At 36.8% G+C, this 12794-nt stretch overlaps 1 protein-coding gene across 1 annotated transcript in view; it reads right to left on the bottom strand.

Moving 5' to 3' along the window:
• MYO3A (myosin IIIA) overlaps nt 1–9299 on the bottom strand; it is a 226976-nt gene extending 217677 nt beyond the window's left edge. The window contains exons 1-2 of the mRNA XM_041767407.1: nt 9132–9299; nt 6266–6400 (exon numbers count right to left, since the gene is read on the bottom strand). Coding sequence (XP_041623341.1) covers nt 6266–6400; nt 9132–9299 — 303 coding nt within the window. The remainder of the gene's footprint in view (nt 1–6265; nt 6401–9131) is intronic.
• Between the last annotated feature and the right edge of the window lie 3495 nt (nt 9300–12794).

Below are 12794 nucleotides of genomic sequence, written 5' to 3'. Positions count from 1 at the left end.
TATATGATCATATAACCACTAAATCAAGATCTAAAACAATTCTCTCACTCTAAAAGGTTTCAAAATTCTTGGGAAAATGCCATAAAATATTGGTAATGCTAGCAACAAGAAACCCATGATAAAAAAAATCAAAAGGAAAGAACTTAGCAGAAATATTTTAATGTGTATGGTAAAATTATATGTATTTGTCAAATGGCAAAACATTCCCGGTGACCTCATATTTTTTCCTCTGAAATAATACTATAAATTCCAATCCTACTCAGAGAGCAGATGCTTTTGCAATCACTGGAGTACTATGAGGAAAGAAAGACATATAGGCATGAATTTCCTACATTAGAAGAGTATGAAGAAGTACATTTAGACTGCTTTTCCATCTTGCCCTTTAAGTAAAAAAATAAAATGAAACAACTCTTAAGTAATTTGCTGTCTGTTCTGTTGCAAGTACACTAAATAACAGCCTTTTATATGAGAGCTAGAAGGGTTGTTCCAGCCCCAAGAACATGAAAGGAATCACCCTGTCAGCCTGCTACTCCACTGCAATTGTGGGCAGCTCAAGGAAGGAAGGAACAATGCTATGCTATTAGGGCAACAGAGAAGCCCAGCTTCCCACAATGCTCAGCCTGCCCTGACCCCGCCCACATATACAAAACTGCAGTGGTTTCATGGCCCCTTCTGTGTCCACATTATCTCCAGCACAGTAACATTAAAGGGTTAACTCGAACAACTTGTTTCGAAGTGACTCATTTTTTTTCTATCATCCTATGCTTCCTTCCCTCATGACAGGTTCTATCTTACTTACTAGACATAAATATAAAAACAGAATAACCAATAACACATGAGAAGTGAAAGTAGGATTTATTGTCTGTGAAAACCACTTTGTTTACCTGAAATGTGCATTTGAGAGCCTCTATGGCTACCTACTGAATTTTTGTGCTTCTGAATGCCACTGTAATTTCTAGTCTTTGATCTCTTGAAAGGGATATAATTTTATAGAGAAAAATTGCCGTAATTGGAAAACAATGAGAAAAAGCAATGTCACTATTAAGAGTGAACAAATCAGGCAGGACCAATTCAGATAAATAACAGAATGTAATCTGTAGCATCACCAGAAAAGGAGAAATCACAGCTAAGATTGGATTATGAGGGAAGTCTGAGAGGCATCTTGGTGGCTCAGTGACTAAGCATCTATCTGCCTTTGGCTTAGGTCCTGATCCCAGGGTCCCAGGATTGAGTCCCACATCGGACTCCTTTCAGGGAGCCTGCTTCTCCCTCCGCCTGTGTCTCTGACTTTCTGTGTATTTCATGTTCATCAGTAGCAAATGCTTAATACCAGACTGATTTAACTAAATTTTGACTCTTGGTTTTTAGTCTCCTGGGTCAGTAGTGATAAACATTATGTAGAAACCTTACCAACTCACACCTCCTCGGCTCCCCTCCATCCTTGCTACTGACCATCAGGAACAGACACTAGCAGCTAAAGGACACAAAGCCAAAAGAGGTATTGATATTTTACTATGCAGGTCAGTCAAGAAATATGGTAACAATAGTGGAAATGAATATACGTGTGATATTTTTAAATGGGACATAAGTAAAAAGAAAAATCTGGTTCTCCCTTTATGCCTACATCATCAGTAAAACCTAAAATACTAAGTGGCAGTAAAAATCCCCATAGACAGGGACGCCTGGGTGGTTCAGTGGTTGAGCATCTGCCTTCGGCTCAGGTCGTGATCCTGGAGTCCCAGGATCGAGTACCGTATCAGGCTCCCTGCATGGAACCTGCTTCTCTCTCTACCTGTGTCTGTGCCCCTCTCTCTCCCCATGTCTCTCATGAATAAATAAATAAAATCTTTAGAGGAAAAAAAATCCCCATAGACATTCTGTCAGTTCCCACAGCAGAAAATATTCTACACCATCTCTTATGAGATAGTTTCATTACAAATATGCAACTGGAATTTCAGAGAGCTAGCAACTAGCACTCTTTTCCTAAATCTGGGCAACAATTAGCATCTGAAAGTGAACATACAGAATTGAGAAGGAAATAATTCCCAAACAGGGCTCTGTATATTATTTCATGCTCAAAAACTTAAAACAAAATGAAAGGGAAATACAAAGGAAAAAAGAGAAAAACCGTATCAAAGTGAAAGAAATAGGGGCACCTGGGTGGCTCAGTTGGGTAAGCATCTGCCTTTGGCTCAGGTCATGATCCCAGGGTCCTGGAATCCAGCCCTGAGTTGGGTGCCTTGCTCAGCGGGGAGCCTGCTTCTCCCTCTCCCCTCTGCTCAAGCTCTCCTATCTCTCTCTCTCTCACACAAATAAATAAAATCTTTTTTTAAAAAAGTGAAAGAAAAATTCAAGAATCACAGCTTGAATAGAGAAAAGAGCACAGCAAGAATAGAGAAAAGAGGCTAGTAAGATCTGAGTAAATATTTTTTTTCTCAGGATTTGAATTCTGGATTAAAATATAAGTAAAATGATTTTTCACAGTGATACGTCACTGAGCAGGAGTTTTTCCAAGCTGGCATAGACTCCCCACACACCAGGTTGACCATGAGAGGTGTCACCTACTGCTCACCCCCTGCAGGACACACCTTGTCTAAGAAGATTCATACTAGAAGCCCAGTATTATGAGCATGACTCTAGGTAATATTACAGCCTCTCTCTGGCCACTCTCTTGCTATCCTCGTACAAACTAATTTATTTGGGCATTATTACAGTAAGAGGTATAATTAGCAGTCATTTGTAGAATAAAGTATTGACGCCACAAGCCAATTTTCTGAAAGTACCTCTAGAGCAGCACCTGTACCATTCATGTTTATAAATCAGGTAATTGTACATCTAGCCACTTCAGTGTATATGTAATTAGTCTAATTTACATATGTCAATTATCTTATATACAGTTTGCCAACTTCCTGCTTCCCTTTATCCCCCCATGTTGTAAATTGAGATAGATCAGATTTTCAAAATACCATTTTAATAAACTACCAGCTTTTTTTTTTCTCTCAAGTCATTTAGGGATATTTCTAATTCCTCCATCTGATAGTAAAACACAAGGACAAAGTTCAAAGAAGCTGTTAAGTCTCTACTGATTCATTAGCTCAGGAAGCAGCTTTGTACTGGATGTTCCAAACCCTTTTAATCAAATCTTGTCTGCTGTCAGAAAAGAACATTTAACTATGTTCAGGTGTCTCCAACTCTTGCCTAATTCCAAGTGACAATACTGAGAAATGACAATATAATTAGAACACGGATTTGATAGACATAAAAGAAAATGACTGATCTCACTCAATTTTTTTAAAGTCTGGGCAAAGATCTATACCTTGTGCCCTTGCCCATGTAGGCCTACTTTAAGCAGAATACCTGTGACTCCATTCAAATGTTAATATACCAATGATTCCACATAGAAAAAAATTAAAGATGCATCATTGAAAATGTTTTTAAGGATATAAATATACAGAATTTTATTCAAGACTGCATTAAGAATCAGCACAGCATTAGACCTGAAATACACATGCACAAACATGAAGTAAACTTTGAAAATTCTCCATTTATTCAAGGCAAAATGTTTTGAGTTCATAATGTACATTCTATTACTTAGGTAAAGTTCAGATGACTAAAAGTTTTGCTTTGTTTAATGTGATTTAACTATAAATATAAGGCAATCTTAATAGAGAAAAACAAAGTAATTCTCAAATCATAATACACTGCCTATTTTTAAAGAACACAACTGATTACTTAAAAAACTTTTAAACTTCTATAAAGTAATGTAATACATACTTTCGGGTTTTGAAAAGGTTCTGGAAAATACTATCTCACAATTCTGAAAGGCTCCATGGTTCAATGAAAGGTGGCAGACTAAATGTATAAACGTATTTCCTCTCACTCATGAATCTCCATTAAAATGCTGGTAAAGGAGGATGCCTGGGTGGCTCAGTGGTTGAGCAACTGCCTTGGGCTCAGGTCGTGATCCCAGGGTCCTGGGATCAAGTCCTGAATCAGGCTCCCTGTGGGGAGCCTGCTTCTCCCTCCACCTATGTTTCTGCCTCTCTGTGTCTCTCATGAATAAACAAAAAAATTTTAAAAATTTTGGTAAGGAAATCAAAAAGTTTAAACCCCAAGAAAAAAGAATGGAAAAGGGGAGAGCAGTGGACAGGAGATTTCAACAGAGGTTTTCAATATGGAAAGCAGATGATGTCATAGATATCAGTTTAGCGGGGAGGGCTGATCTGGAAGTGCAGAGGAAGCCACAAAATAAAGCTCTAGGTGAGGGCTATTTTGTAGTTACCTGGGCACATTTACCCAGAAGCTGGGAGAAGAGGGGGCAGGACACAAGGGACCTTTTGAAGTCTCTAATCAAAGGATTGACACCCTCTCATCTCACATACAAAATATCAACACACTACACACACACACACACACACACACGCGCGTGCGCGCACACACACACACACACACACACACACACACACAGATCCAGGCAAGAAACTGGAGGTTTTATTGCCTAGAGAAACTGAACTGAATGCACACAAGATTTGGTGACATCAGTACAGTGGATAATGAGAAGAAGGCATAGACCACTGAATGGTGTCTAAAACAGGGGAGTGAACTGGAAAGGGGAGATACTCGGGGAAGAGTGGGTTTCTAGGTAGGTAAGCAGCAGAGATATCAGAGAGGTAGGTCTGATACATGGCTGACCTCTGTGGAGCAAGAGGACAGAGGGTCCTAGGGGCACAACTAGCAACCTTGCCAAAATTCAGAACACAGGGGCACCTGGGTGGCTCATTGGTTAAGCATCTGCCTTCAGCTCAGGTCATGACCCCGGGGTCCTGGGATCAAGTCTTTCATGGAGTTCCAGGCTCCACTGGGATCCTACCTCTCCCTTCCCTCATCCCCCCTGCTTATGATCTCTCTCATTCTCTATCAAATAAATAAACAAAATCTTTTTTAAAAATTCAAAACACAGATTACAAAATGAAAGAGTAGAGAAGCTGAGCCATACATTTCCAGGCACACATCAAAAGCACAGATCTGCTCAGGAGAAGGTGGTCCCACTGAACTGGGTCTACATTACTACTGCTCTGTATTAAAAGCCTTTCAGTTCTACGTGCTTTTTGTTAACCAAGTGAACGTATTTATTTTGCAAAAGGTAAAAATGATTAAGTCTATCTGAAATTATATTAAGTACCAAGATAGGATAACTTCATAAATAATACTACCAGTCATTTAAAACATACAAAAAAAGATGAAGGAACTGTTAAATGTTAAGAGGGGTTCTTTTTATAGTTTCAAGTATTTTCTACAGTGATCATCCATTTTAAAGTCATTTAAAAATCATTCAAAAACCATAATAGAAAAAAAAGTATGAAAACAGTACAATTTATATGTATGTCACTGCAGAAAAACCAACAGGACATTCTGAAAGAAATACAATAATCAAACACTAATAAAAATCATAACAAACCCAATAAATATATGTTATTACAGCCAACCAATAAAGGTTTTACTACTCCTGAGTTTGATAGAAGCAACTATTAAAAACACTTGTAAATTTTATCAAAATAAGTAATTACCTCATTTAAATTTTAATCATATTCAATGAAAATTAGAAAAACTACATTCTTCTAGGGCTGGCAGTTACTTTAACAGGGCACCTTCCCCTATGCATTTCTGCATCAGAGAGAACTGTCCAAACCTCCTCTCAGGAGACTCTACAGCTTTTCCTTTTGACAACTTATTTAGTATTCCACACCATTTCTGATAAGGTTTTACCCCATAAATGTAAATACCTGGTTCTGCAGTTTATGGCATTAGTATTCAATGAGGACAGAAAAAAACTCACAGCTTACCATTTTTGTCTAATGAAGCCTCACTTACATTAATTTTCCCTTGTGCCCTAGCACCTGGCACAGACCCTCCGACACGTGTTAGCTGAGCAAAATACGGATGAATAAATCAGTATTATAATGGAGTCCCTTTTAAGCTTGTTCTTCTGCAAGGAAAAGCATCCTTGTTTCTTGAGTCATTCACTATGGAGATGTTTCCCTTTACTCTTTAATAGTCTTTGAGCCTTTTTTTTTCCTTTGAGGCTTTTCTTTAATTTCCTAATGTGTCTTAAAAGGATAAGGCCAGTACCGGACAGAATATTTTGCTGAGGCCATCGCCAGCCAGGAACATAACAAAGGAACAGCTTCACGGTGTCGATGTCATATGAACATTCGGTCCTTCCGAGAGGACACTAAATTTCCACAGGTAATGTTGAAACACTTACCTCGAGAACCAACCACAGCTTGTCTCCGTTTGTTTTATCCTTCTTAAAGTACATCCCGTAGAATCTGACCACATTAGGGTGGTCAGAAAGCGTTTTTAAGATGTTATACTCTGCTTCAATCTCTTCGTCCATATCCTAGTTACAAAAAGTCGTAGGAAGAAAACAGTGAGAAAAACATGAATTATGGCAAAGAGACATATTAGAGACCACCAAATAGAGAATTTAATTTTGTCAAAGCAAGCCATTGTTCTAATGGCTTTTATTGTGCTCCACAGTATGTACTGAAATTTCTCATGCCATTATTTAAGGGGAGAGGTTGTGATTTTCCTGCTAATCAAATACATCTCTAATTATGTTGATTTCATCGAGTTAAAAGGGGACAAATAAAAGACTATTTTTGTATACAATTAGAAACATACACAAAGAACAATTCCAGAGAATCTTCCTTTCCTTGCAGTGTTAAGTTTGTTTCAGTGGCAAAGCCATTGATATGAAATAAAAACCTAGCCGGTTCATTTTGTTTCTTTGAAACATAGGATGTTTAGAAGCTTTCAAAAGCTAGTCATATAAGCAATAAATTCCTATCTTTCCAAAAAATAAAATAAAGTTATACATAACATGGCATACAGCTTTAGTTAGCGAAAGGCCCATTTGCCAGAAGTAGAAGAGGTTGCTACCCTGTCAACAAAGATGCAGGATAACCACTTAGTCATGTTTTTAGAAAACCACAATATGTGAAACAACTCAGAGTAATAAGAAAAGTAATTAGAAGGCTTTCTAATACTGTTTTTACAGTAACATTTAGTGTTCACATTGTTTTATGACAAAATCATGTACTCAGAGAGCCAGAAAGAATTTTAGAGGAGAACTCTAATTTTAGAAAAAGAATCTAAAGCTCAGAGACATTGGTCACAGAGCTGGTTAGTGTAAGATCCACGACCAGACTGCAAGTTGACTGTTTCCCACCTTCTAAGCCCGTTCATTTTTTCCCTTTCTCAGATAGAAACTTACCATATCAAAATTCATAATAGATTCTTTTAATAAAAAAGCCACTCTGCAAAATGCTTGGGATGCATTTAAATTTATTTTATTAAGATTATAATCTCTCAGTTATAAATCTTTTTTATTTGGCTTGTGACATGATAAATGAAGAGGAAATAAATAATTCTTAGAGAAACATACATGTATTATGACAAGAATCAGCACTGTAAAAGAACAAATTTTATACCAGTTATGAAACCAATATATTTCATTAAAGCAATAAAACCAAATGTGATTTTTAAAGTTCATATCATATGAAACATGAGTAAATTATAAAAAAATAATGGCCATATGTATTCATAATCCATTTTTCCTTCTCCATTAAGAAGTAGAGGAATGGGAGAGACATAGCTGGTTATGGGGCCAGACACGGGATCCAGAGGGAGTCCACCTGAATCCCAAACCTTACTTGCAAAGACCAAAGGAGAGAGGTACAGTGACTTTGGTACAGCTTGGTTTGTGTCTCCCTTTAGTTTAAATGGTAAGAACTGGGGTTCCTGGGTGGCTGAGTCGGTTAAGCAGCTGCCTTCAGCTCAGATCATGATACCAGTGTCCTGTGATCGAGTCCTGAATTGGGCTTCCTGCTCAGTGGAGACCCTGCTTCTCCCTCTCCCTCTGTGCCTCCCCACCACTGCTCTCACTCTCTCTCTCTTTCTTGGTCTCTCTCAAATAAATAAATAAAATCTTTTTTTTTAAATGGTAAGAACTTTCCAACAGGTGAATATGGAAACATTCGGCATCAGTTAAGCCTATATATAGCTGTCTTTTTTTTTTCTTCCAGTGTATCTAACTTATTGCTTGAAAATAAACCCCCACTCTCCCTTCTCCTCTGCTCAAAATAATATGAAACACTATAGTTATAATTGGTTTAGCAGAAATGAACAATAAAAAGGAAAGACCAACCCTAAGATATTCAGAGGCCTTTGCAGTATCCTACAGTTTATTAGTGTAGAGCTATGAAAGGGACCAGGAGTCCCACGTCTTTCCCAGACATATCACGTCACCTCTGTCATGGCACACTCCATCAAGGCAAGAGTCAAGTAACTGGAGAAACTGCTCTCAGTAGAACTTTGGGGATTATGTGATCACTGAGCTCATTCTGGCTCACCTCTGTGCTATGGGAGAACTATATATTTCCCAGGAGCTGAAAACATTCCAAAACAGCCAGTTGTCATTCCAACAACAACAACAACAAAAAAACTCTCATCAACTTTTTTATGCTCTTCAAGGCAAAAAAAAGACTTCAAAAAAAGCAAAAGAGGATCTCCACTAAGGCATCACTTTAAAGAGGCCATAAGGACTGCACGTGCAATTTCAGTTCTTCACAAGGAAACTCACTCAGATTATAAGTGACAACATTTTGCAAACATTTTGGCAAACCTGAAAATTAATCTCCCATCTCTGCAAGAACTATAATTTAAAATAAAATACTTCTGCATTAGCTTAAGGACATTCTGCCTAAAGTCTTAAATAAATGCAGGAGAAAAAGAGATCTGGCCAAGATGACATTTTAGAATTATTCCTAGAGCCTTGAGTCCATGTTCTTAGAACTTTCTGAAATAGAAAATAACATTAAGTCAACTGTTGAGCTCTTGAGAGCTCTATTTATTTGTTTACTTATATATTTGTTCATTTATTAAGTATTTATTGGTCCCTATAAGTTAAGTGTATAAACAAGAAAAACCTAACAAATAGACTTTTTTTTACATTCAACTGTAATTGATGTTATGACAAATAAATCAAGTTACAGATTTTTTTTTTTACTGCCCTGTACAAATAAAAACAAAGTTAATTAGCAGGAGAAAAGAAAAATAAGCTGACATACATGAATTGGGTCCAGGATTTTCACTGCTGCTTTTTGGCCATTTTTCTTATTCAACACTTTAAAAACTTTCCCATAAGTTCCTTTGCCAATAGTTTCGATGATTTCCCATGTATCAGAAGGATCAGGAAAGTTATCAAAGATAATTGTTTTTCCAGTTAATGGAAGCATCTCACAAGTTTAAATCACTGGAGAGAAAAAATACAGTTTCAGCTACATTTGATTGGTGATATTAAATGGCACACATAAACTCATGGGAAATTATCTAACATTTCACTGATATGATGGAAAATACACAGCAGCAACCAAATGCACTCAGAATTATAGAAAATTTTAATTTCAATTCTTTTTGCAAACAGATTAATATGAGTTTAATAATGCTTTGTAAACAGGGCTTTATTTCTGTTTAATATAGTCCCATATTAATTGCTCTTCATTCTTTTCATATTAAAATAAGAGGCACATATTAAATTACTTTGATATATTGCTTTATACTCAGGTATTAATACAATGAATAAAAAATTTTAGAATTAACCTTAAAGATGATAAAATTCGATGTTGACAAGGTAAATCCCACATATAAGATACAATATCACTCCTCTATAAAACACAATAATGGGTCCCCTCTATAATTCTTTTATGAGGAAATTTAACACAACCTACCAGGTAGGTTCTTTAAAGTATGGCCTTTGCTTTATGCCCTAGGCTAATGCCTCAACTTTTCTCTCAGATACTACAAACCAGTCACTCGGTATCTTTTAGAGTCATTTTTTTCTTGCTTAAGGATCTTAATGGACATGAATCCCTCCCACTTCCACCTATGGTTCTTAAGATTTTATTTATTTATTCATAAGAGACACACAGAGAGAGAGGCAGAAACACAAGCAGAGGGACAAGCAGGCCCCCTGTGAGGAGCCCAATACAGGACTCGATCCCAGGACACTGGAATCACAACCTGAGCCAAAGGCAGACACGCAACCACTTAGCTACACAGGCATCCCCCACCTGTGGTTTTTTACTAAATTCCAACATCTACTTATCTTTTAGATCTTAGCTTAGATGTCATTTCCTCTCAATGAGACCATTCTCCATTCCATTTGGGTTGCATGCCTCACCTCTGTACTTGCATAGCACTCTATCTGTGATCACACCAGATCACACAACAGGCCCAACACCTGGCACGGTGCTGAAATAATTAGGAGCATATGACCAATGAGGTCAGGTGACTTTTAAATGAAGATGTTATATGTAACCTGAAATAAGACCCCAGGTTTCTTGACTTCCCAGTAGTGTTTTTAACCTTCTATAGTCTCCCTATACTATATTCAACCATTTGTATAAAATTACAAGGGAAAAACAAAGTAACAGAAAGAGCTCCCAGAACTTCTGGTGGCCCTTACAGTTTTTCAATTATCTGTGCAAACCTTCACTATCTTCAATGTTAAAGAGTTGCCTACAGTTGTGCTTGTATGTGTACGTGAACACGCAGAAATACAACAAATAGGTATTAATGCTATGAAATAAGGTTAGCCCACGAAATCCATTTGTCTAACCACAATTTTCAATCTCAGCCACGCCACGGATCTGCTGAGTTCTCACTATCCGTATTGCCACCAACCCTATTCATTCTTCATTCCTTCTTCATTTGCTACTTTACCAGCATAAATTCTATAGCTTGAATTATTATGACTTCCTTGCAAATACCCTCAACACTCTTATTCCTCTTTCTCCACCATCAGTTTCTCAGGATTAAAAAAAACAAACAAAAAACCCCAATTCTGGTTAAACCCTATATTTCTTCACACTTGTGCCTGTAGTTAGAGAAAACTACCCAGCCACATTGACTGGTTCCACTTCAGATAACAAACCTACACAGACCCTCACCACTCACTAAATGTCCTACTGTGCTTCCCTAGTTTGCCTATTCCTTTCTCAATATTCCACAGTGATCCCTCTGCTCACATTTTTCTCTTTTCAAACAAAGTGTTTTTCTCTATCTTCTCCCATGAAATTTCCCAACTGATGCCCTTATTTAACAATTAATTTAAAAGATAAAAGCCACAATAAATGCCTTAACACCACGAACTTTTCATCCTGAAAACTACATACCAATGCGCATCAAACATGAGTTCATTCTCATTACCTATCATTGAAGTTTGCTGTTTGGCCTCCATTAATCTGTTTCTTCAGTTCCTTCCCACCTTCAGATCTTGACTCAAACATCACTTTCTTAGAAAGGCCTTTCTTGGGAGGCACCTGGGGTTGAGCGGTGCCCTTTGGCTCAGGTCCTGATCCTGGGGTCCCTACAGGGAGCTTGCTTCTCCCTCTGCCTATGTCTCTTTCTCTCTGTGTCTCTCATGAATAAATAAATAAAATCTTGAAAGAGAAAGAAGGAAGGAAGGAAGGAAGGAAGGAGAAAGAAAGAAGAAAAGAAAGAAAGAAAGAAAGAAAGAAAGAAAGAAAGAAAGAAAAGAAAAGAAAAGAGAAAAGAAAAGAAAAGAAAAGAAAGAAAAGAAAAGAAAAGAAAAGAAAAAAAGAAAGAAAGAAAGGAAGGAAGGAAGGAGAAAAGAAAAGCTACATAAAGTTAGCTTTCCCCACATATTTTATTTTTCCTTTAGAATGTAAGCTACAACACGGTAAAGACTTTTTTTTTTTTTTTAACTACTGTATCTGCAAATCCCAGAACAATGCCTAGCATATGGTGGGCAATTAGTAAATTTGGCAAAATGGGCAAATGTTTACCTGTTCTGATAACATAGACCTCAGCTATCTTGTTCACATCCAAATCTAATAATGCCTGACTCTATGCCTGGCATATAGTAGATGCTAAATATTACAGCTGTTGAATAAATTAATCAATGTGGTTCTTCAAAAGAAGTTTTTAAATGAGGGAGAAAAATAAGGATTAGGGAGAGCTGAAAAGAATTTGAAAATCTGAACAAAATAACGATCATGTTCTGATTCATTATACTTAAGGGCACATCATCTTGTAAATGGCTATGAATGCCTGCTAAAAATTACATCACTATATAAAAACACACTTATGAATAGTTCTTAGAACACTTAATCTTTATGAAATTTGTGCCTTTGATCCAAAATGCAATGGAATAAATAAGAAGTAATCAGTAATAATCATCCACTTTAGTGATTTCACAATCAGTGACAAGATAACTACTTCTTACATTTATATGCTTGAGTCATGCAAATAAGCATTTATGCCACCCATATAATGTAAAAGTTAGACCAAAAGGCCAAATTAAATCTTGTTAAATGCCTGAAATAAGCGTTTTTAACCACAAGAAACATTCATTATATGGGATACTGCCTTTCAAGTGGCAGTGTTATTGAACACGGTTGTAATTTCTCTACATTAATTATTAGAAATTAACTCCTGGTATTTAAATATACAGGCATAAGAATTCAATTAAGAATGACTGAACACCTAACGTGTTTAGAGTATTTTAGAATCATGGGGATACAAAGATATGCAACTTAAAGATAGATATATCTAAGTAATAATATGAAAAGTGATAGATAATAGAAACAAGCATAAAGTGCTAGAGTAGGCCAGGTGAAAATGCAATTAATTCTGAAGTGATATTGAAAAGATACAGAAAATAAGCAGTATTGGAGCTGGACATTAAACATGAACTAAAGGTTGTCCAA

This window comes from Vulpes lagopus, chromosome 8, assembly GCF_018345385.1.
Source record: "Vulpes lagopus strain Blue_001 chromosome 8, ASM1834538v1, whole genome shotgun sequence".
Taxonomy (NCBI): Eukaryota; Metazoa; Chordata; class Mammalia; order Carnivora; family Canidae; genus Vulpes; species Vulpes lagopus.
Note: the sequence above shows the minus strand (reverse complement) of the source record. Positions and strands in the feature narration are given on the sequence as shown.